The 25,396-nt window shown below is 39.3% G+C and overlaps 1 protein-coding gene across 1 annotated transcript; it reads right to left on the bottom strand.

Annotated features, from left to right (window-relative positions):
* Window positions 1-472: 472 nt before the first annotated feature.
* PCOLCE2 (procollagen C-endopeptidase enhancer 2) lies at window positions 473-23,780 on the bottom strand. Its single transcript, XM_065073970.1, has 9 exons — window positions 23,621-23,780; window positions 22,557-22,665; window positions 14,753-15,008; window positions 13,248-13,372; window positions 10,021-10,157; window positions 7,627-7,781; window positions 3,956-4,039; window positions 2,631-2,798; window positions 473-1,038 (listed from the first exon to the last, which is right to left on the bottom strand). Exons 1-9 carry the CDS (start codon window positions 23,710-23,712, stop codon window positions 902-904), a joined length of 1,263 nt encoding a protein of 420 aa, XP_064930042.1. The 5' UTR covers window positions 23,713-23,780; the 3' UTR covers window positions 473-901.
* Window positions 23,781-25,396: the final 1,616 nt, after the last annotated feature.

The following is a 25,396-nucleotide window of genomic DNA, read 5'->3' as shown; positions in this document are numbered from 1 at the left end:
TTGTTTAACCTTTTGCATATAGGAATGAAATAAATGAGACAGACAGGCTCCTATTTATACTACTGGTGCCAGACTGAACATTGCGGTATTGTCCATCCTTTCACAGTAGAGACAAGACTTTAAACTATTTACACATGTACTTTACTGCCACTAAATTAATTACTTCTTACCTCCTCCTTAATTACCTAATGGATCATAATAGTGATATTTACTAACTAGATTATAGTCATCAGTAGAGAAAAGTATGGTGCTGTTATACAGTTGTCTAATTCTTTGAAGAGTAAATTCAGTTCATATTAACATCAATGATTCACTGACTTAAATGGAAGAAAAACCAGGCCCTTGATCAGCAAGAAGAGTAGCGTCAGTCACACCGTGCAAGACCCAAACCATCGAAAGCATGTAAATGATCAAAAAAGAGTTTCTGTTTTCAGCCTGCCCCACTTCATACATAATGAATAACTACTTGGTGCATGATTTAATCTTAAAATATTTTATTAAGCACAGATAATAATGCAGAAATCCATGTAATAAAACAACTTTAGAGAAAAAGCTAAGTTAAAATGAGTTACTATAAATATTGCACTTAAAATTCTTATTTTACATACAAAACTCCTTAAAAAACTGGACACTTATAAATTAACAGCTTCCAAGTAACTGGAATTTGGTATGTTTGAGATCAGATGGCTGTGCTGCCAATCTTCGGCTTTAAGACTTAGGAGGATCTGTTCTCATCTCGGTAGGTTCATGTGATGGACACCGCTTTGTGCCAGGGTGTGCTTAGGTGGACGGGAGGGAAATGGGGAGCATGGTCTTAGTGTTGACAGTCAGTTGTATTTTCATGACTTATCGTAAATGAAAAGTATTTTTCAAGAGAGGTGATAGAATGCAGCTGCAGAGTTTAGTTATAACATGTTTTGTTTTTCAAGGCATTTAGGATCTTTGAGTTCTTAGTCTTAAAACTCATGACAAAGCTGTTGGGAAAGACTTTGCCTCTACCGTCTTCTTCTACCTGGCCCATGATGATGTAGTTTAAACCTACAAAGGAGAGCATGCTGTTACAAGACAGGAATCCAGGATGTGATTTGGTAAGTGTAGTTCTTTATCTGTGGTCTCTGTTCATTTGCACTCTGTCACCAAGGCCTTCTAACATTTTTTTCCTTCCTACCTAAAGCATGTACTTCCTTACTCATCTTTACCATGCTTGTTATGCAATAAAGTACAGTTACATAAAAATCAGGTATATAGCTAAGTACTACATAATTAAATATATAGGAGATATTCATTAAATGTAGATTGTCAAATGAGTCTGAAAGACCCTAGGAATGTAGTATAAACACTGAATAACTTAGCTACTGACACCCAAAGTGGAAAGTATCACATTCATTTTGGATATTCTCTCATTTGCTCAGCCTGCAGGATAATGCACTTAAGGAATAACGTACTTAGGTTTTTTCATTCCCTTTTCCTCCCCTAAAAGACATGAGCATTTTCTAGACACACGGAGGGGCAGTCAGGCAAGCAAGGTGGGCTTAATGTGTGATAAGCCCTGGCTTTGCAGAAATCAGACGGATTTGCATATTTTTATGGCTTAGAAGGGTTAGGGGTTTGCAAGGCCTTAGACGGGAAGGAGTGATGTTACAGGGGTATAAGCAGAAAAGGTTAGATATTAAATAATGGCTATTAAATAATTCATGGGGATTTAGGAAGAGAAACAGAAGTGTGTGGCTTGGAGCCAGCAGTCTGCCTGCAAGGAGACCATTTGTTCCACCGAGGATATTATTATGTCTCCCAGCCAGGTGTCTGGCTTCCAGAGAACTAAAGGTAAAAGCAAAACCTACTTTCTGACAAGGATTTGTCACTTTGGTGCTGCCCACTTTGAATGCTTAAATACCAGTAGTATCCCCAATGTTATCAGAGGTTTTTTTGATGCTTATTACATTATTTTGACTGCTTCCTGCTATAGTTCCATTTATGTCCTCCTGTTCTACCTGTTTACTCAGGACACAGAGCTGAAAACTGGTTTCTATTTTACTTAGTTAGTTCAATGAAAGCTATTCTCAGTGTTTCTGCTGACACCATATAGGTAGCCCTTAACTGGAAATTATCTTGATTCATCTCCGTATAATACTGTTTAAGAGAGCTATAGAAATACTGACTGCAGATATAGAGTGGGCTTAATGCCACTAGTATTTCTACAGTAAATGTGTAAATATATTCAGGAGAGAAGCAACAGGGAAACACTGATTTTTGTCATTTGCTGTGACACACGGCTTTTCTAGTGTAGCATGCTGTTGGTTTTCCCTTCTAAATAACTGTTTATGAAAACTAACTCCAAAATACATACATGAAAAAACAAAATCTGAGCTTTATTTGAGAGCACCAAATCAGGTTTTACTTTATATCACGTGCGTTTAAATCTATATATATATATATATATAGATTTCAAACTCCTTTGATCTGAGTCTAATCCATTATAAGTAAAACTTAAAAATGCAATATAAACCTGGATAACTAGTTATTTAGATCTTAGATTGATTATAAAAATAATCGCTCTAACTTTACTGATAGCGTTTTTAAAAAGTGTTTTATTTTATAAACGCACAAGGCAGTTATATTTGTGTACTTACCTCTTCTGATGAGAGGACACTGCTTACATACAACAATAATCTTGGCACTCATATTCTTGCCAGCTTGTTGAATTGCTAAATTTCCCTCCTTATAGACATTAATGATTGATATTGTTGCGTGCAGGCTGCCAGCCCGCGTTACTGCTGTGATTACGGTTCCAGTTATTACTAGAAGAAAATACATTTGATACACTTTTATTATTTTTTAGACATACATGTTGAGGCATCATAAAAAACAGGTAAGTATATTAGTCCATAATAAGGAAACAAACAATACTGGCAACAGTGATAAAAAATATGGGTATCATCTGCATTAGATAACTCACTACTGACAACATTTGGTGGCACCAAATACAAAACTGTTCTTAGGATTTATCAGTCTTTTGCAAACCCAGTTCTAGGTTCCAATCGTTTCGACTAAACAGTACAACAGATACTACTTTTAATGACTTATTTTAAAACAGTGGTGAAGTTGAATTGAAAACGTTCTAGCAAAAAGCTGAATTCCCAGCTTTCGGACACCCTCACATGAGTAATAGGATAGTTAATGCCCTAGGAGCTAGATGTTGATCTGAGGCCTGATACTGATACAAATTTGCCAATTTCAGCTAAATTTAGACTACAGATTAGACATATCTCCTAAAGACCTCTCAGTATGAAAATAAAGATACGTTTTTCTTCCTGGCATGACCAGCTTAATTTGTAGGCCATTTTTCTTTATCAAGCTGGAATGGTAAATAGCATTAGCAATTTCTTTTCTTCTCAGATCACCTTTTGTAAATAAGCTACTCTACCCTAGGATCAGTTAGAGCTTCAGTTATCGATTATGTGCAGCTGGATTTATTTTACACATCTTCATAATCCACATTTTGGGTTAGGCATTTGTAAATTTACACATTATCTTCCTTTAATCCAGAGCTTTTAATTAAATGGGAATGTCCGTGGTCAATCAAAAGAGAACAGTCAGCAGTGGAATAGTCAGCAGGTGTAGCATAAAATGTGTACAGGCCGGTTATGGAGAAATGAGATGACAGTACAGTAACTGAATCAATACTTTCCTGTAGGAGATTGTCTGACACTGTCATTTACTTTTTGGATGGAGAATGTGTGTTTGTTTGAGACATACACACAGTGCCTATTTCAGAATATTTCCAAGGATTTGTTGAGTGAGACATAGATACTAATGTCAGATAAACCCACAAGATGATGTAAAAATATAGCCTATATATGAATGATAACTCAGAACTACCTCTGGTAAAACTCCTATGAGTCTAAAAACACAGTGCCAAGTGTATAGTTAAAAAGAACCAATTTTGCTTCCTTACCAAAGTTGCTTGAACAATAATTGCTTTCGATAGTACCGCTCCTCTTGCACTTCTGCTGGCACAGGGCAACTGTAGGTTTCACAGCTTCTCGAGGAACAAAAAGTAAATTGAAATGAAAATGAGGTATTTGATACAAATGCAAAGAAATTTGTTAGGAAAAAAAAAAAGAAGAAGAAGAAAGATGAATCATCCTGATGTATAATTAACTAGCTCTGGTATTGCAGGGAATGAACACCACAATGACAATATTCCTTTTCTCTGCCATTGCCTCCAAGCATCATCTTTTCACACGTCTCAGCTACATATCTGTTCTAATGACCTTACAGAATGAGACGTTACAGAAAGTTTACCTTTGATTGCAGTGCGATCTTAAATATGCTTCTTATTGTGCCACTAATATTTAGTGTTGTTGCCATACAGCCCTAGTACTACATTTAAAGTATTGTAACATTATATTACAGTGACACTTGAGAGGGAGGGGGTGGCCTTTTATCTGAAATTACTGTCCTGTGATTGAAGAGATCACAGTTCAAATTCCTGACTCTTTTTTTCTACATTTTTCACATAGCTTCATGACACATTGTACTGTAGAATTGTTACTGATGACATTCTGAAGCACAACATAATAAATCTATTTAATAGTAGGGGTCAACATTTTGTTTCCGTAACAGAATGCTTTGTTTATAAGCAAGGGAATACGCTTTGCATTTTTGTCCTCCTTGGGTGGATGTTAATGGTTTCTGTATTTCACTCAGCTAATCCTTTCCGTGTAATGTGTTGGGATGCAGTATTTTTAAGGCTTTTATGTCCTTTTCAAATTTGTTTGGAATTGGTCAATGACATCACAATTATTGGAAACAGAGCTGAGACAGACAGATTAATAAAACCTAAACCCTACAGAACCCTAATTTCCAAGAAAAACTAAATTAGTTATGCAGAATATATTTGCATTTTTTACTTTCTTTAGAATGGAGCATTTTGTAGAACTTTTATTCAGCCCGTACTTTCTGAAAAATAACTTCTAACTCATTTTCCAATCAGTAATTTACACGTGTACTTCTCTTCTAATTGCATGAACTAATTGATTCTTTTTATACTTTTCCAGATTTCTGAGATTCAGCTGAATAGCATTAAAACTACTTTGTCTTCAGTGTTATGCCCATGACTGTTAAAAGATCTGCAAATTTGCTGGTTTGCCTTTCAAACCCAAATTTAAAAATTGGACTCTGTATTTTTCATTGATTTGAGATTTTTTCGTTACGTTAGTGTTTTGGGATTTTTCAGTCTTCACATGGTTGGTATTCAGTGTGACTCTTCAGACCATTCAATGCCTCCCACGAGGAGCAGTGTTCTGCACAGCAAGTCACTGTGTCTGTGGAGGCACCTCTAGTGGGATTGTACATGATGGAGCCTCAGTGCTACAGTCAGATCTACGTGGTCATGGGAGTGAAACTCCCTCTGTCATCACTTCTGCTGTCTTGATGTTTCTCCACAGTTCTTTCATACTGGTGTGTATTTTCTGTTTTTAATTATATGCTGGGTTGCTCTTTATGAAGTGACATCTGTGTGGAATACAGTGTAGAAATAATACACTATATTCAGCTCCTAGAACTTAAAACTAAATGCTAACTTTTTCAAATTACTATTTCAAATTACAGTTAGCGCTTGGCAAGGTGCCATGCCAGTTAATTAGTTCTCCTGCTTCACAGCATCCATTGGTAGGTCAGGCAAGTACCTCCTACCTCAATGCCACATGCAGCAGGACCAAAACTAAGAATTTAATGTTCCTTGAGTCTCAGTTCAGTGTCCACAGCAGGAAGGCAAGAAATGTAACATGAAGGTGAGTCACAGGTGTGTGCCACTATGGCAGCTGGCAAAAATTTATTGAGTGGCTTTGTTTTTTCTAAATTTAAAACTGGGATTATGCATTACAAAATATTCTTGTTTGGTCTGTGTTTTGGTTCAAGTGTTAGTTTAGAGTTTAGTAGACATTGGTTGGTGATTTCGTTATGATTTGTCAGTAGAGGCTGCCTATTCTTTAACAAAATATAAAGTGGCTACCATTTTACATGTAGCCATATTGTCAGGCAAATGTATGACTTGATTCAGTGAAATAAGAAAATTACTTAATCATATGTTTTGGATTAATCTTCATTACTTTTATTAATGTATTGTATAGCATTTATTTATTTCTTCAAGTAACAATATTTTGATGTAAGACAGAGACCGAGGTAATTTTGGAAAATGCCTACTAAAGTTGAATATTTCATTAACACCTGGAGTTCTGTGCAAGTTTGAACAGGTCTGATTTGCAAGATAATAAGCTATTTGAACTGGACGCTTCTGAATGCAAATGATTGACTGGAAATTTAACTAAACCGTCAAGGTCTGGTGTACTTTGGTTTGTTTTTAAGATCAGAAATGCCTATGCCATGCATAATTGATCAGATGTTGAAAGGACTTCTTATTTCTGTCTGTCTAACAAGTCCTTTTGAACACCTTCCCTCTGTTGTCCTCTCACAGATGATTTTACATTGCTTTTATTATCTAACACTGATGTTGTCATAACAATTGATTTGGAATTAATTAGTAGAGTCCATCTCTTTCGCATGTGCACACACGAACAGCTCACAGAGCAAAACCCTGAACACAAACACAGCGTGAGACACCTGACAGAGCTGAATTAATTATTATTAGAGTAGCAGTCACAACAGGATGATTTACAGATCATTATGGTTTCATTTGTATAATGTTTATTTTCATCTGTTTTAAAGACCTTTCATTATCAGCGTTTAAGCACCACAGCTTCTTGGATTCCTGCTGACAGGCCATTGCTGTCCTGACTTTTGATGCCTTTTAAGTATAAATCAGGTTATGTGTTGCAAAAACATCATGAATAATTTGGTTTTCTGCTATAAAGGCATCTTAAATCTCTCACATCCAGGTTATAGAAATTGTAAGAATTTATCCCTTCAGTATCTCCGTAATGAGGTAGTTTTGGCAATACCCTCAGAGAAATCCTCCTCTGATCTTTCATATATGCTGTCTAGTCTTAAATATAAAAGGAAACTTATTTTTAGTGTGACATATTTCTTTATAAGTTCCAAACCCTGATCTTTTTTTAAAATAAAAATAGTTCTAGGAGGGTGTCATGTTGACAGGATGTCGCCAGAATCTGAAGAGGGCTCAGGTGGCTTCCATACTGATTTTCCTTCATCTTAATAACTAGGTGAAGAAAAATAGGGCCAGATTTTTACATATTAACACATACAGAAGAAAGAGTTCCTTCAAATAAAACTATTTCCTAAAATATTCAGAACTTCTTATGCAAAAGAATTTTGTACATCAGTTTTTCTATGGAATTTGCTAGTTAACTGTCTAAAATTGAGAAGAGACAGGAAAACTCTCAGCGGAAGCAAGTTACTGTTACACTGATCTCTCATCTGCATAGATTTCCCTTTAATAACGTTAAGTAGATTCTCCTTTGAGTATATTAAGATATTCCCTTGAGTATATTAATTTTAATTCATTCTCTCAACACTTGAAATACTAACAAACCATAAAACTATTTTTTCATATACTTTCTATAACATTTTCCCGTAACCTTCTCCTTGTACTGGATTAATTTTTTTTTCTAAGAAATAAAATAAAATAAAGCCAGTAAAACTTACTTGAGGTAGCAGGGAGTGTTGTAGTATTAGGCGGAACTGTAGTTGCGGGTAACTTTTTTGGTCTAAATTTATAATGGCCAATAAAGCCATCAGCTGTTAAGCTTAAATCAGACAAAAACTGAATGAGCAACTCATTTCTCTCAGACAAAATAGGCCTGAAATAGAAAACCAAAATATTTCCATTGTTTTGAATGTTAAAGACAAAAAACATTAATAGCCTTCTAACAACACCACTTTAATTATTGGTCTGAATGCAATATCTGCCCTCAGACTAACACTGAAATACATGTTTCTTTGCTGGCATGTCAGACACTGGTGCTGTGAGTGTGAAACTCATTCTGATGAATCATCTAAACCTCTGGTTCCTGAAGGTTCTGTCAGTATATGCATCTATCTTTAAGGGGAGAGATTAACACAATGGGAAAATATACTGAAGAAATCCTCAGTGTGAAGCTGAGGTAAGTAAATGGGTTTCTTTATTTGTTTTTGTTTAATGAAAAACACATTACACATTTGGAAGGCCTTAAGAAAATGAATTTAATGTTGGGTTATGTAATTCTTCAACAAAAACACTACAAATAAAATGGTTTGGGTTATTATTTCTTTATGTGGTTTTGGTTTTTGTCAACGTTTTGATATTCATTACCAAGACCTTGCAGGTAATTTCTTATGATTTGAAATGTCAAGGACAAGCACTGTTTGGTGTATTAGTTTTCAGTTCATAAACTGCACAGTACCTCCTGTGACCCTGCCTCTGGATGTGGATGTCGTGCAATGACGCTTCCTTCGAGACTACTGTTAGAACCATGTGGAATGCAAGTCTTGCCAAAGCAGCACTTCTCTCCCTCTTTTGAGCCTTCTACAGACCTTGTCTCAATATTCATTAATAATAATTAACACAAATTTTTCAAGCAAAACCACAGTTTTTGGAAAAAGAAAGAAAAATCTAGGAGCAAAAGAATCTTGGTGAGGGGAGAGGAAAATAGAAAGTGGTTTTTAGACGTAGTTTTACTAAAATAACTGTTGTTTCTTCCCAGGAAGCCTGACAGTTCCTGAGCAGGAGTTCTTCAAAACATTTAATCAGGCCACCGAAGGAAAAACTCGTGATCATCTCCCAGAGTTTTGGCAGGTGTTCCAGAAATTAGTTTACTCTGATGGCTGAGTGTGACAAAACCAAAAGTAAGTGCCTGGTTATCTGTAATTCTATAGATTTACAGATGCTGTGGTAGTTGCAGGCTTTGTTTGCTGCAGAATTGACCCAGGCTGTGGATGCAGGGGGGCACAGATGATCAGCTGCCCGAGAGCCTTGCTCTGCTTCCTCAACACCAGGGCTACAACAGCACTTCTGAAAAATGTCACCTACTCTGTGTATCCTGTCTTTTTAAAAAAGGCTTTTTGTGTGAGAGGCAGGGGTTTTTGAGTCATTACTTCTCCTAATAAATGGTGCTTATTATGTATAACATTAATTTACGTATCATAATAATTGTATTTAGGAATCAGGTATGTGGTTACACTGTACGCTCACTCGTCTGCAGTTGGATCTGAATTCATCACTGCATCACCAAACCAGTTCGAGGTATCCATTTTACTCATACTTTCTGTGTGTACTGTTTCTGTAACAGAATGCCATGTTACATTATCTTCTGGTTAATGAGTTCCACCTTGTATAATTAGTGTCAGACAAGCAATCTATACTCTTTATAGAAGGCTCACTTCACAATTCAGTTTACACACAATGATTTCTGGTTCTTTTACAACACTGGTCTTGTCCTTACTGTTTTTCTGAATCCAGCTGATAAATTTTGATAAGAATTGTGCAGAGCTAGTGGAAAATCTCCAAGAGCCATACTTTCCCCCTTCCACTAGATATATAAGTTGCCTACATACAACTCTACAAGGGAAAGTGACTGTGTTGAGGCTCTATCTTGGATTTCTGGTTAGAAAGCAATGCTATCCTAAAAGTGACTTTCAGGACACTTCAATGTTCTGTAACAAGAAGTGTCATCTCTAAGCTCTGTAGCCTGGGTCTGAGCTCAGTCTTCTGCCCTTGCACAAAGTCCAAACTAACCTCTCTGGATGTTGAAGCCCATTAGGGCTTGGCAGACCAATTTACAGCTTTGAGATGCTGTGGGGATAGATGCCAAGCCACAGTTAAGAGGTGGTTTAGGAAGCTGCTGGTTGGAGCCAGGGCTAGTCATGGACAGAAAGAGAAAAGGGAAAACCTAGGGACAGACAAGATACTGAGCAGCTCCTGGAAGTTCAATTGGATGTAGAAAGTGTCATATTTAATTACAAAAAAAATATATATATATATATTTCTGAAGCCTAGTACAGAACAGTTAGCAAAATGACACATAGTGGTAGTGAAGTTCATAACTTAAGATAGTTACTTACGCTGGTGGACTGTCCCCGCAGTACTTCCCAATTCTTTTAGCGTCATTGATTTCCCCACCATTAAACACTGCGACATAGTCGTATCTGCAGTAGTTGTCTCTCTCCACATCAAACTTCTCAAACTTTAACTCTATTAGCTGCAGGGAAAGTATAAATAACTCATGCAGGTTTTGCTGTGCAGAATAATGTTTCTTATAGTAAGTGACCTCTTCATATGAACTACTAATTCATTTTCTATAAAGTCCTTAATCCACTTGATTGTGGAGTAACATATTTTAATCCACATGACTTCTCTCCAACAAATAGTTCAACATATGACTCTAATATTCTATAAAACATTTATTTCATTCTCAAATATATGCAAGTAACTTCTCATAAAGTTGTTTTTATGAGTGAATGAAAACAGAATAGTATCTATTAGGTATTATGCTGCTTTTAAAATAACTATAACAAATCTAAACCAGAGAAAAGGGGCTTTTAGTGTCATTGTATCACCCAAGATACACTAAAAAAAAACAAGGGCAAATTTGGCAAGAGCCATTTCACTGAATTCACTAAGAGCAAGGTCTGAATCATTGTGGTTGCCAATACTGTGCTTACATGATGCAGAAATAAAAAGGTCAGAAACAAGAATAGTGATAGCAATAAAATTAGTAAATAGTAAGACTAAAACCAAGAGAAAGTAAGTATTTAAAGGAATTGTATTTCCATACACGATTTCCTTAAATGTTGGGGCTTTACAGTTTGTGAGAACTAGTATAACTCTGGTAGTTCCAGTGTTGATGCTACTGTCTCCATCATGACTTCTATTTATGGACTTTTCTACTTCAAAAACAATGTACAAGAAAACAGAAATGGACTTTACTACTCTGAGGCGAAGTCCTGCAGTATTTTTGTCAGTTGTGTGTAGCAAGGAAGGAAAACACAACATAACCACACAATTGAAACAGAGGCAATATCTGCATTTAGGCTGCACAACAGTATTTAAACCACCTTCCCATAATGAGGCTTCAATGACAACACTGAGTTGTGTTGATTGTAGATATGCAGAATTTCTCTTTAAAGATCTGTCTCAAACAAAGATGATATTAGATCTTTTAAGGCTGTACAAAGAAAAAGGAATAATTTCTACATCTCATGCACTTTATTTGATTTACTGACATAGTAAAAATGAACTTGTTCCACATTAATAGTAATGATAGCCTGATATCACCTGAGGCCTTAGTTTTGCCTGGATATGCTTTTGCACTATTCAAAAGTGTAAGGCATCATTTTGTTTCCCATAAAGTATGAGTAACCTAGGGGGACTTTTTTCAGAGATGAGTAACATGCTTGTTTCAAAAACCTTGTCACTGTGATGAAAAAATGCACTTTAAATGGAAGTACCCATCAGAATAACATGCTTCTGATCAAAAAGATGGTATAGAAAGAAGCAATGCAACTAGGAGCAGAAGTACTCAATTTTTCCACATGCAGGCAAAAGAGCAGGCCACAGTATCTACTTTACTATTATTCCTAAGTGAACTTTGCACTAATAAAGAACTATTTCGTGATAGAACAGAAGCTCTTCACGATCATGAGAATCTCCTCCATGTTCTGTAACAAACGAAGTAATTATTGGATTGTATTAGAAGCGAAGGAGTGCTTTGTTTTACTGCTCAGATGCTTGTGAAAGGAAAGTACAGACAGCGGCACCTGAACTTTGGCAAATGAAGAGTGAACAGCTTTTCATGTGCACTTGGAAAGAGGTGCTTATTCACTACTTTCAAAAATGACCTTTGTCACTGACAAAATTCTGCCTCATTTGCATGCAAACAACCATTACTGCACTACATGAAAAATATGTATTTGGAAATTTGTTCATGTTCCAAATATGTATTTGGAAATTTGTTCATGGATGTTCAAAAGGCACGGCATATAATGTCCTTATTTTTATGCTTACATAGCCTTTCTTAAATCTTCTCTACAAGCTTAGGAAAAGTTTTAGGCTTATCTAGAGATATTTGGAAAGAACCAAAGTAATCTGCAGTTTACAGATAAGGTTTTAAAAATCACTGCCTATCTACAGGATTGTTAAATGACCTGTATCTAGCAAGCAAGGAATGTGGATTAAAGATGAGTACAGGAAAGACTAAGCTGACATATTGCTTCAGTTCAAGGGAGAAAATATCTTGGGAAATGGAAAAGTATGAAAGATCTGAAGAATATATTTATCTGGGGCAGCTTTTTTTATATGGAGGATTACAGTCATGAGCAGAAGATTAAGAGGAAAGTTGTCTTTACATGTAGAGGAATTTAAGAAGCTGGACATGGTTAAGAAAAGCAACCTACCAAACATGCCTGGTCGACCAAAACATTCAATCATTGTAGAATTCCTGCCAAGGTACAGAGCAGATGGCTTGGCAACGACCAGAAAATGTAAAGCTAGAATTGCAATTAGCCCTACAGCGTAGGGAACACACTTGTGTTTGCCATGTGTGGCAAACGGTGGTAAATGAGCCCTCTTCATCTGCCGTCACATCTCTTCAGGTCTTAACAAAGTGGTAACAGATGCTCTGAGGGCATCTGGCTAATTAAGCAAGCATGTTATGAGATGGAGCCTTCAGAATATGAAATAGAACAAACTTCATGAAATGCACATTGAAAATCCCTGTGCAGGACACATCTGGATACATTCCCTTTACCATAAGCAGAATAAATAATTTCTGCTTTAAATAAATTCAATCAGCTCTGCCTGTGTACCTCAATAACAAACTGCAGCAACACCAAAAATACTTCAAATGTTGTTAGACTTAAACCTAGAATTGGTCATCATTGTGTTTGGTCCTGAGATCATCACCTGCCCTAACTTAATTTGCATGATGTTGTGTTAATTAACAAAATCACCTTAAAAAAAAAAAAAGTTTTAAAAGCCTCACCAGTTGCAGATGCTTTTAAAAGTTAAATTTAGGGGAAAGTACCAATGCATAGAAGCGGACACGCGCTGCTGAGAAGGCACAGGAGTCACTGGAGCGAGGCAGGTACCAGATCAGAGGAAAGCAGCTGTCACTGGAGGGTAGGTGTCCTGTGCTCCTTGCACAAACCCAACTCAGATTTCAGTCAAATTGTGGTTTAGTTGTTTCAGTGCAAGGTGGGCAGCGTGCTGTGCGAGCGGGCTGTTGGTGCGGTGTCAGTCCGTGCAGGTGATGGCAGCTGGGCCGCACTGGCGGGCAATGGCAGCCCCTTACCTGGTTCTTCGGGGCGACGATGTGCCAAGAGCAGGTAACTCCAGCTGGGTAGTCTCGCTCTGGCCAGTTGGGTGTTTGGAAGGACCCCGATGGCTTCTCCAGTCGTCCCCCACAGTACTGATCCCCTGCAAGTACAGTGCACAGTGCTGACCACAGTGGAAGGAGGACGCGGGTGACCCACGGAACAGGCTCTGTGGAGAGCCCGTGACAGAGCAGGGCTTTTTCCTCCATATCTCTCTTCCCAGTCTCAAATTACAAAGCTACATCAGGTATGTAATTCTTATTTATAACATAATTACGAACCTTCTTATTAAATTATCACATTACAGTAATTTAATATATCTTTCCAGAAGTTATCAATACAAGGACAGAACTGAAAGGACTAATGTATTACTCATCACCTGTATTGCGTCTTCCACATAATCTGTCTAGGCTGGTGCCACGCTAACAGCAAAAGCCTTGAAGAAGAGTCTCTCAGCAGAGAGATACCACCTCCCTGCAACCCCCCAGCTTCGCCCAGCTCTTGGCCTTCCCAAGCACAAGGCAATACCTTTATGTTTAATAATCCCTAAAAGATTTTTCTTTCACGTGTTTTTCTAATTGTTTTTAAACCAGTGTAGAAACCCACAGTCCCCAATGTCCCCTGGCACAGAACTCCATCACTTCACAGCTCAGACAAAAAATGCCCTCTCCTTTCCTTTGCTGCCACTTGCTCATCTGTTTTTGTCTTTGAAGAGACAGCGACTGTGGTCCCCATTGACCTCCTCCGTACCGGTCATGACTTTAGAGCCCTCTCCTACACTGCCCTTGCCCGTCTCTTTTCCAGCATGAAGAGGTCCATTCTGTGCAGCTCATCTTTGTGTAGAACATGTTCCTTAACTCTGCCATATTTGTTGTCTCCGATCACTTCTGAGAGTTTGATTATATCCTAGCATGAGATGGGAACATCAGAATGGCGCACAGTATTCAAGGTGCAGATGCATTTATGGATTTACAGTGACATAATTTGTTGTTGTAGTTGGTCTTTATTCCTTTTCAAAAAATTGTTAAGTTTATGTTTCTTTTTGGTAACTATTGAGCACTGGATTGATGCTCAACTATGTTTTAATAAATTATCTATTTTACATGTAAGATCTCATTCCTAAGCGATAGTAGTCAATTCAGAGCCCATTGTATTGCACATGAAGTTAGGGTGTTTTCCCCTTATTTGCCACATTTATCTATATGGTATTTTGTCTGCCATTTTATTGACTAGTTATTGCCACAATGCTGCTAGGTGCAATTATTCTGCAAATCTTACGGTGTTAGCCCTCTTCTTTACTATTTCTTTACTAACTACAGTGGTTAAACAGTTATACTTTGTTATTTGCTAAGTGAGATAATTAATATGTTGAACGACACAATCCCTTATATCTCTGGCATCCCATCTTTTTAAGCAATAATGTGGCTCTCCATGGAGTTGTACAGCCATATTTGTCTTCAGTGCACATGTAATTGTTAATTACCTCTTTCATGGGGTTCTGCTGCAGAAAACTTTGCAATGAATCCACTTCCAGCAGTATTAGCATCTGAAGTCATCTGCACCAACATTTTATTGCTGTTGGATATGAGGGCACCTGGTTTCACCGTACCACAGAACCTGCCGATGCGTTGTCCATTGGCATGGCCGTTGTATATATCCACAAAATCATACCGGCACAAGTTGTCACTTTCCAGGTCTAGATATCTAAAAGAAAGAACCACCACTTTTCCTTCTGGGACCTGCAGAGAGAGAGGGATGGAGACATGTATCTTGAAATGTGACTGACACCACATATCTATCTGATCCCACTATTTGCACGAGTATTTTTATATCCTTCACTTCTTGCCAGGTAAGCCTTTTTTTGTCATCTATAGTCCAGGCAGAGTGGTTTGGAAATCATATTGGACCAATCATAAGAACAAAGCTCTGGCCATCTCTGTTGCCATTATTTTCTTCCTGATTCAGAGCATTGTCTCACCATCACCACCCAGTTCAGTTTGGCATGTTTCTCTTATTTTCTGCTGGAAGTATGCAAGCAGCCATGCAGCTCCCTGTCACCAAGTAAGGGGAGGAGGGTGGGATTAACATGGTTGAAAAAAAATATGGAACAAGCAATTTACAATTTTGAACAAATGAAATGGACTCTCTTATCTTGCTGATTTGTGCCATAAAATTTCATAGTTTGAAGGGTTTTTTAATTTACTGACACGTGACTTACATTTATAAATAAAATTGGAAACTTTATGGTTATTGCTGTACAACCCTAAAATTTAGCTATTGGAGTAGGTACATTTAGCTCGAAGGCTGCAGCGAAAGAATTATATTTGGAAAGAATATGTGAAACTATGAACAGAGAGTTCAAAAGAACCATTAGTGGGTGCCCTCAATACAGAAGAGAGTTTTGTTTTCCAAACTATCTGAGGAAACATAAGTCAGGGCAAATCTTACATGTCTGCATCTGTGGACATTGCAAAAGAGGCAAGACTACTGAGAAGCATGTAAGTCAAGAGAGCATAATAGTTTACAAGGAGGAGAACACGTCCTGGGATATAGTTGCAAGTTTTTAAGAGAATAAGCAGCATACTGAGAAGACTCTTCCAACAAAGCACTCAATGCTATGTTAACAGGACAGGGAGAAGGGAAACAGTATTTTAAAGTATAGAGAGACCTTAGACTGGCAGAGTGTAATTATCTGCATTCAGTTCATAGCCCAGTAGAGTGATTACCCATTAAAATAACTGCAGCTGTTCTGTTTTACTGAGACACTGCTATTATTTCCTGCTTTAAATACATACCACACACTTAACATATCTGTAAGTCCGTATTTAAGACACTTTAAGAGTTCATGATTTGTTTTCTTTCCTTAACAGTGACTCATTTTAACAGTGACACCAGTTTGAGATAAACTATTCCTATATGAAATTGTCAAACAGTGTTTGCATTCTGTGAGTTCCAACAATTAAAAATGCTTTGTCAGGTATAGATGAAAGTGCTACACATGGAAATGACCACTTAACCCACAGAAGATACTTACACAGGCAGCAGCTGTAGATGTTGTGAAAAATGTGCTGTAGACATATTCAGGTTACTCAATCATGCAGCTGCTTTTATGTCCAGCACTGATACTGACCCTGCAGCAGGACAGACTTCTGCATGAGCTGTTTCCAGCTGCCCGGGTCCACGAACCCGCTGGCTGACCAGCCCCACTGCAGCTCCTGTCACTGGTGTCACAGTATTTTCCTTTAGTTCTTGTTTAAAGTTCTCTCAAAAATGCATTCCATTCCCCCATGCTGACGTACACCACTACTACTACATCAAAACCACAAAACTCATCTAATCTTAGCCAGAAATTCCAAAGCACAATGACTATATTTCAGACAACTTTAAAGCCAGATGTTAAAGTTACACTCCTGGAGTGAGCAAACCTTATAGCTGGTATCAGAAAATAACCCACATGTATATTTAGTCAGCATAAGGCCAATACAGACACATGGTCACATTGTAAGATATTCTGTGAAAGCAATATGAATCTTTGAATTGCTGTTCTCACAGCTAAGTCTCTTATTATTGCATTCACTTGTCTTCTGGTCTTAATCACTAAGAAGCATTAAGACATGGTCATTTTAACAGGAAAAAGAGCTAAAAGGAATTTGGTATTCCTGTCAGAAGACCTAAGTGTTATTTATGGTTTACTACAAACTTCATGTGACCAGACAAATCAGTTCAAAAATGCTTGCTGTAAAGTCAGTTATCATGTTTTAGTATAGACAGAGCTGCTATGCCTACAGTTAAGATTGTCCAACATTTTCCACTACAAAACACTGCTTATAGTGTCTTGCAGCTTGGATGCAACTTACTCATCTTTAAGAAGCTTCCCCTTTTCCCCCCACTGTTCGTGAAATTCAAGCAGAAGTTGCTCCATCATATTAGATTAAATAGTTTTGTCGGTGCTTATGAGATTTTTTCCTCCTTTCTCAGCTTGAATTGCCTCTTTGAAGTCACCTACTCCCTCCCTGAGTTTGAAGAAGGAAGTTGAAATGTGAGAAGTGGCTGGTTCTGGGGTAAGAAAAGGTCTTTTTGCTGTCCTTGTAGAAATGCATTCAGATTTAGCCAAGTGGTTACCCCTCAGTGACGCTGGCGGGTGCTCACTGAGAGCGCGTTGAGCCAGCGCTGCCCCGCTCGCGCCAGCCTCACAGCACTCAGCCTTGCCCTGCGCTTTCTGCTCCCTCGTGCTGCCCCAAGGGACATGGGGAACCAGGACATGGGACTGACCCGCACTGAAAAGGCAAAGCTGGCAAAGCTGCCGAACTCCAAATTGCCAGACAACCATTCACTCAAGTCCTGGGTTTTCTGTTTCATTGTGTAAGTAATTCTGTGCAGTTTTGCATGCTTCCTTCTCCACTCTCCACCACTGATTGTGTTATACTATACTAAGTTACATTATCTATTTATATTTCATTATAGTATTTAATCTCTCTAGCTTCTATTTGTTCAGTCTACTTGATCTTGATCAAGACTGTTCCCCATAGATGTACTGAGTTTCTCAGTTTGGTTTCATGACAGTCTGTAAGAAAATGTGTAGGAGAAACTGAGCTACATGGTCATGGATGGTTAAGAAGGAGCCAACTCCAGACTTCAGTTGTCAAAATCATACTTGCTCACATTTAGCTGAAATTTGGGGAGCACTGGGTCCCTTAATCTCAGTCACTACTTACTGCCATTACCTTATAAAATAATGTAATAGCCTATTAAAATAATATTTGTCACTATTCACAAAAATAACAAATTTGTTGCAGCATGTTAAATCAATTAAAACTTTGTGATCTGAGCAGATGACATTTAGGAGGGCAGAGGATGGTGATTCCACATTCTGGCAGGAGCTGGTCCAGTTTGCAGCTATTTCCAAGGAATCCCACCCTAAATACAGGCATCTTTGCAAAACAATACTTTTCTTTCATTTCCATCATTTCCCTTTATTAAATGTTGAAAAGTAATGTGCTAAAATCTGCCAATGTTTATCCTAGAACATTTAAAGTATTGCTTCATGAGAAACACAGGGGAGAACGCAGAGGCCAGTATGACTCAGTTGTGTTTACTTTGAGCCACATCCGAGCCTGATGCAGTAAGCTGATGGGATACCTCAGAGGGAGAACTGGAAGGAATTGCAGCTCTTCTTAAGACAATAAAAAAGAAGAGGAGTCAAAGGAAGAGTGTGATGCTTCCCCTGCAGGGTGTGCCTTATTTTTATGTTTTATCCACCCAGCTGGTATCTTTCAACAGAGGCACTTTAGCTTCTGCCTCTCCTTGTCACATGGTGGGTGACTGACCCATACTTGTCCTTTGCTTCCCTTCTTAACTCTGTGAACTTCTTTAGGATCAGATATCATCATGCTAACCTCATATGAAGGATGCCTTACTCTTATTGAAGGTTAAAGGAAAACAGCACTCTCCGAATTTTTAGGGGGAGTTTTTCTAGACCGTAATTCCCTAAAATAATGTCCATTATTAACCTCTTAAATAGGGCATGATTATTTTATATATACAACCCACCACAAAATAAGGTCCCTAGATTTTTCTTGTTATCATTCTTTGCAAGTATTTAATATAATGTTAATCAAAGTTCACTTACATTTAAAGTAGTTAAGCTGTGTTTCTGTAGTTGTTCTGACTAAACACAAAGCCCTCTTGATCATTGTGTCTCTTTCAGTTTCTGAGGAGGATTCCCATAGTGTCATACTTTTAAAAATTACTTGGCTTCGATTATTTGCTTCAAAAATAATCTTTTGATGGGGAAAACCCCTTAAATGCCAGCTTAGTAAGAAAATATTTTGCCTAATTTTTAAAGCTATACTGTACATGGATTTAATATATTTTGGTATATGTTTAATACCAAAATGTTGATTGTATGTTTTGCCATAGAAGTCCTAGGTAGACTCAGAAAATACTTCAGCCACTTGCAAGCCAAACATGTTATTTCTCTCTACTGAGAATGAATGTGAAAGTCATTTGGTTTTACATCCTGGGAAGAAGCACAGCTCCAGCCTACTTGCTGCTTCCCTGGCTCCATCCTCTCCAGCCACAAATGAACAATTAAAAAAACCAAATCCTATTAGCTTGCTCTCCCTGACAAAGGCACCAGATTCTGTTCAACTATTTCTTTTCTGGCAATACAACCATGGATAAAGATCTGTTCTCTACTGGAAGGGCAGTTTCACAGTGACAGGGGAAAATGAATGCTAAAATGTAGAGAAAATGATTTAAAATACTTCAGTACCCCAGGGCAGGTTCCCAGCTCTCCTGATAAGTAAATTTTTCAAACCTTGCTTATTGTCAGCAAACCTGCTGGAACACAGCTCCTGAACTTATAAAAATACAACCTTACATAACTCTTGACAGTCTTCAGTAGTATTGTTGCACATAAAGTCATCAGAGTTTTATGGGAACTACACAGTCTGACAGAAAAACACAGGACAACAGTCCAGATTCTTGGACTATGTGACACATTTATGTGAGGTGATGGCCAGGAAGGATTACAGAGTATTAAAAGTAAATGTATATGACATATTTTAGATAAAGCCATATACATTACTATAAGAAAGGAAATAGCTGTACAAATGACTTCTTAGCAAAGCCAGCTAAAAGCTGCTGGGTAGTCTGCCAAAGTTGTAATATAACCACAAGCATGTGCTGAACACTTCTTAGAGCTCTTAGAATAGAGAAGCTGTTTTCTTTAGCCAGCTGAAAAAGTCCCAGTCCCTTGAAAAAACAGAACCATAATTGAGTTAGAGAGACTCTTCTAGCTTTAGCGAACCAGTTGGAAAGATTTCAGCTGATACCCGAATGCTACGTTGCTTTATCTGTACCACCCATAACATTTTCTAAACTTATTTTCTTCTAAATAATGAATTAGCTGTCACTCTGTCTCTCCGTGAATTTCTTCTATAGACGAGATCCTGTATTTGAGAAAACAACAGCTTCATGCTTCTCGTGAGCCAGACACAAAGTGAATCAATGTGTCTTGCAGACTTGTCAGATCCTGCATTAGACAGAGTGTTTTCAGGAAGGTGTTCACAGCCCTTGGCTAAAATGGACAGGCAAAAAGTCTTAGTCACCTTCTAAGATCAGACGATAAATGAGGAAGCCTAACAGTAACTGCAGCATATTTCTTCATTGCAGTGTAACTGGCTTTTTAGTGCTATTGCAAGCTATTCAGCAGTATCTGGTGAAAGGATTTTGTTGTTTAAATTCCTGCTAACCAAACCCTTTAGGGTACCACTTTGCCTCAGTCTGGTAAATCATCTTGTTTTTTTAAAGAGGGATCAGGCTTAGTCTTGCAAATTTTGTAGTCCTTGCCTTCTACACAGCTGATGGGAGGGAAAAAATCAACTTAGTGAGCTTAGTGAGCAATATTGTCTAACAGGGATTAAATTAGTTGGGGGTGTAAGAAATCCTGGTCTACTACAGTTGTGTAGCCCTTCTCTGGCTTTGGGGGAGCTCCAGGGAACAGGTATGCAGCAGCTGAAGAGCAGGAATAAATGGCAGAACAGCAGAAAAGTGGGAATTGGCATGATCACGAAATGCCAGAAGCGGAGTTCCTCCCACGGTCAATAAAGTCCAAGTACAGACACAGCCCTGGTGTGGCTTTGTGGTGACACTTTTCACAATGTTCTGGCTAACCTGGACACTCGCGTCTTGTCAGAGCCCCATTAAGTCTGCAATGAAACCACTCTGTATGGACTCTCTAAATACAATCAATTGCTCTCTTCTCCCTCTACCCCAAATATATGATGAAGGGTATATGCATGGGATGCTTGAGTAAATGGTTCTTCAGTGCTGGCTCCATTTGTAATCCAAATTTTTTAAATGGTATAAATCTTACGCTGTTATAATAAAAATTATTATTTACCTCCAGATTCGATTTTGAACTTCTGAAGATCTAATACTGAGTTATACTGGTAAACTAACTTTGGAGTTTTTTTCTCTTTTACTTAAGGCATGTGTGTATGATTCCAAATGCAATTTGTGTCTGTTTTTCAGATCGTAAAGTGGGCCATGCTAATTGCTGTAATCTCAGCCCCTTGACCACAGGAAGCAAGTTTATTGATGAGCATACACGCTATTTCACATCATACTCTTCTGTAAAAAGTCAATCACTGATTAAAGGTAACCTCTAACTTGGCCCTAATAATAATGCAACATAAAGGTGCAGAAAGCAACTGTTGTAGCTTCAGTGGTGTCCGTCAGATAAAACGATTAAAATTACATCACTCGTTTGGTACGAGAATCATTTTAACTGAACACCGTAAACAGATCAATGTCTCCTGCTTTGCGTCAGCATCTCTATAGTAGCAGGAGACAATTATTCTGTGACATCCTATTCTGCTGCCAACACCTAGCCTGTAATGCAGTCTTTGAACTGAAGTTCTCTTTAGTGATCCTGTCAACACACAGACTAATTTATTTTTTTATGCTTTTTTTTTTTTTTTTTTAAGCACATATTCTAGGTCTGAATATCACAGGAGTTCTTAGTGAACTGTGCCTAAAAAATTGAGAGAAAATCTGGTGGTCAATTTTAGACAGCTTAATTTGTGTGATGTGAGGAAAAGTAATAATTCATTCAAACCCCTTCTGAGTCTGTGGGTAAGGTCAGTCCAGCACTGAAATGTTTAGTCCTAGTTGTTTAATGGCATTTGCTGTCCATGGAGATGATGTTTCTGCCCTACAGTCTCATTTCAGCATCAAAATATCAATCATACCGCATGCTCTCGCACGGTCATTTATAAATGTAACAACACCTTCCTGTTGCTTTCTCAGCTTGCTGTATGACAAGCTCCAGATGTCCTGGTTGGCAGAACACTGTTATTAGCACACTGCAGGCAAACCTGCCTGAATTTGGGGTTTTTTTTTGAAATTTTCTATGTTTTCTTGCCAATGAATTTTGCTTTTCGCTATGTGCACCTCAAAGCTTTAATCCATTTGATCTAACTATTGCTTTCTGCAGTGACTTGAAAGGGTAGAAGTTTGTTTTCAAGTGGATTAATTTAAAACAATTGGAGATGTATCTATGAAAGTCAATGAAAATTTGCTTCTGACATTAGGCGAGGTCAGTTCTATTTCAGCCACTATTATCATATTACAGCAACCCTAAAAAGTTCCAGATAGTTGAGCTGCTCTGAGTTACTGAGTTCATTATTGCATATGTATTTTCCAATATAAAACTCTGGCATTAACAATAAATAGTTCTTCATTGTCTTCAGCACTGATTTTGTGATAGTAAAAATTCTTACTGTGATTTTCCAAGTACATTTGCTGTTTGGAGGGTAGACTCCAGGAAATCCTTCACTCCCAATAAACCCTGACTCTCCAGATACAACTCCTCCACATGCAAATGTAGGCCTGAGGATAATAGGAAAAATAGTGCTTAAATTTTAAATATATTTCATTTATTCTTTATATAATAGTAAAGAGACATGGACTGTCTTAGAAACACAGCTAAAATACTTAAAAGCATTGCTAACTTTAAACATATGTTTCATTACTTACATAATTTAATTACTGACACAGACTGTGCAATTTAACATGCAAACTTAGGTGTAGAGCAAATGAACTGCTTGGACCTTAATTCTGGGTTTACAGATTTATCCTTCTTTCTTTAATTCATAAGATGGAAGAAGCAGTGCTGTGATACATACATCATTGCAAATTGCTATTATAATGAAAAAATATTTGAAAGTCATTAGTAATGACTTTTTATAGCATGTATAATAGTTAAAATAGCACAGTAATAAAAATAACTTTACATTCCTATCTGTTCCACCCTGAAATGCTTTGAATTTAACTACTTTAATCAAGTAAGTTGCTTTGGAAGTTTTCTATACCACAGGAACACAATCCCCGATGCCTGCAAGTCCTGCTACTCCAGCCTGGTGATGCATCATACATCTCGATGTTGACGGTGTGAGATGTGCAGGGCTACAAAGGTCGGGTGCGGGCCCCTGCTCCAGCACCGCGCTGCGGGGAGCCCAGACAAACCCCTGAGAACCACAGCGTTAGTGCTGAGGGCAGGAGCCCTGCCGAGCTTTAGTTATTGGGATATATTATATCGTATCACACCGGGTTGTAGCGTATCAGTGTTATGTTATACTCTGTTACCTGTTATCTGGGGGCTGTTTCCGTGGAAAAAGCCCCTGTCCCTGCCCTCCCAGGACGCACTAAGGGGCTGTAGAACACCCGCGGGTGCCGCCCGGGCAGAGCGGGGTGTCCGCGCACCGCATGTACGCGCGCTGGGCACCGCTCCTGCGGAGGGAAGGAGGGGAGGGGCGCTGCGCGGGCGCGGAGGGGGGCGCGGTACCTGTGCGGCGGGGCCGCGGGTCGCGCCGCCGCCAGCAGCAGCAGCGGCAGCAGCAGCAGCGGCAGCGGCGGCCGCGGGGCGGCGGGCGGCATCTCCGGGCGGCGGCGGCTGGGGCAGGGCTGGGGCCACGGAGCCGCTCCTCGGGCTGCCGCCTGCTCCTCCCGTGTGCGCTCGGGCCGGGGGAGGAGGCAAAGGCTTCCGCGGCCCTCCGCCCCGGGGGCAGGGCAGTGCCGGGCAGGGGCCGTGCCGGGCAGGGCCGCCCGCCCTCCGTCCGTGGGGCGCGGCGCTGCGCGGCCGCGGAGCCGTGGGCGCTGCTGGCTCTCCCCTTGGGGGCCCTGCCTGGCTGTGCCCAGCCCCGCCCTGGTGTCCCCTGGGGGAGGTGGGCGGCGGTGCTGCAGCCGGGGCCCCGGGGGCACCCCCGGCACCCCGTACTTTGCGCACGCAGGGACCCCGGTCAGCCGGATCGCCCCGAAGTCCGCGGCGCCCTGCAGCGCCCTGCCGCCTGTCCTCAGGTGGCACAGTGGGGGTGTTTGTCCTGGTCATGAATGAACTCAGTGTCACCGTCTGTGCAATCGTGTACGGCTTCACCAATGCTAGAGAAATAGTAATGCTACTTTAAAATTTCTTCTTTATTTAAATTCTAAAGTAAACTTTAAATCCTTCACTTTGTTTACCAGTTGGTGATCTTGACCCATTTTAGTAGCCTTTTCACTCTGGCTGTGAAAGATACTCTTTAAAGGGCTGTGGCAGAGCTCACAGTAATGAACTCAATACTTGTGTGTTTGTAGGATTTGGGCCAAAGTTGTTTGAGTGAAAAAAGAAATGAAAGATTAAGTCAGTATTCTTACAGAACACAAGAAAACTTGACATTTAAAAAAAATGTTTACAGAAACCACATTGTTAGTGCTACTGGATGATGACATACAGATTATCACGTCCACAGATGATAATTGATCTTCTAAGAGCTGTTTTAAGAAGAGCCTGCTCCTCTTCTTGGTTTAAGTCCTTCTTCCCATATACACTTCTTGCAAGAGAAGGTAAGTTTGTATTAGTGTTCAGGCACAGCCGACTGAAACAAAGACCGAAGGAACTAAACAGACATTTTGCTGCGTGCAAGGCAGAATACAAACCTAGTATCTTAATTTTAGCCTATTGATTAAGCACTTAACATTCCTATTCTTGCAAAATACGAAGAAGGGCAGTCCCACTCCCAAGGCTTTAAATAAGTGCTGTGGATTAGAGAGGATGCTTTGAGGATTAAACAGAAAGAGGATGCTGCAATTTAGCAGATGTAATACCTGTAATTCCTTTCCACAGCGCTGGATGAAGAAAGCAGTAGAATAACCTGGATCTGTGCTTGCTACATTTCCAAGACGATTGGTGTGGAGAGATGCTGCTGCTATTGGGATGTCCCAGATCTTTGAAGGTGGTCTTCAATACAGCTGGTAAGACCGGACAACAGCATTCCTCTGTACACAGAGGCAATGGAAGACAACAAAGAGCAGAGGCTGAGGTGTGCAAGGGCTTTGCAGAGGCCCAGGTTTCATGTGAGCGCACGTGTCGGCAGCCAGGAGGGAGGGCCTGGCCTGCAGCCCTAAGGAGGGGCAGCCCCAGGTCCCCAGTGAGGCTGGGGGAAGGAGCAGGACACATCTAGGCAAGGCTTGGTGAGGGATTGGGGCAGGGAGCTCAGTCCATGAGACTGTGGAAACAGAGAAGATTGTAATGTGGTCATAGCTGAGATAATATTTGCAGCTGAGTTTTCAACTGATTTGAAGT

The sequence above is a fragment of the Columba livia genome, chromosome 9 (genome assembly GCF_036013475.1).
Source record: "Columba livia isolate bColLiv1 breed racing homer chromosome 9, bColLiv1.pat.W.v2, whole genome shotgun sequence".
Classification (NCBI taxonomy): Eukaryota; Metazoa; Chordata; class Aves; order Columbiformes; family Columbidae; genus Columba; species Columba livia.
This window is presented reverse-complemented; position numbering and strand designations above follow the sequence as displayed.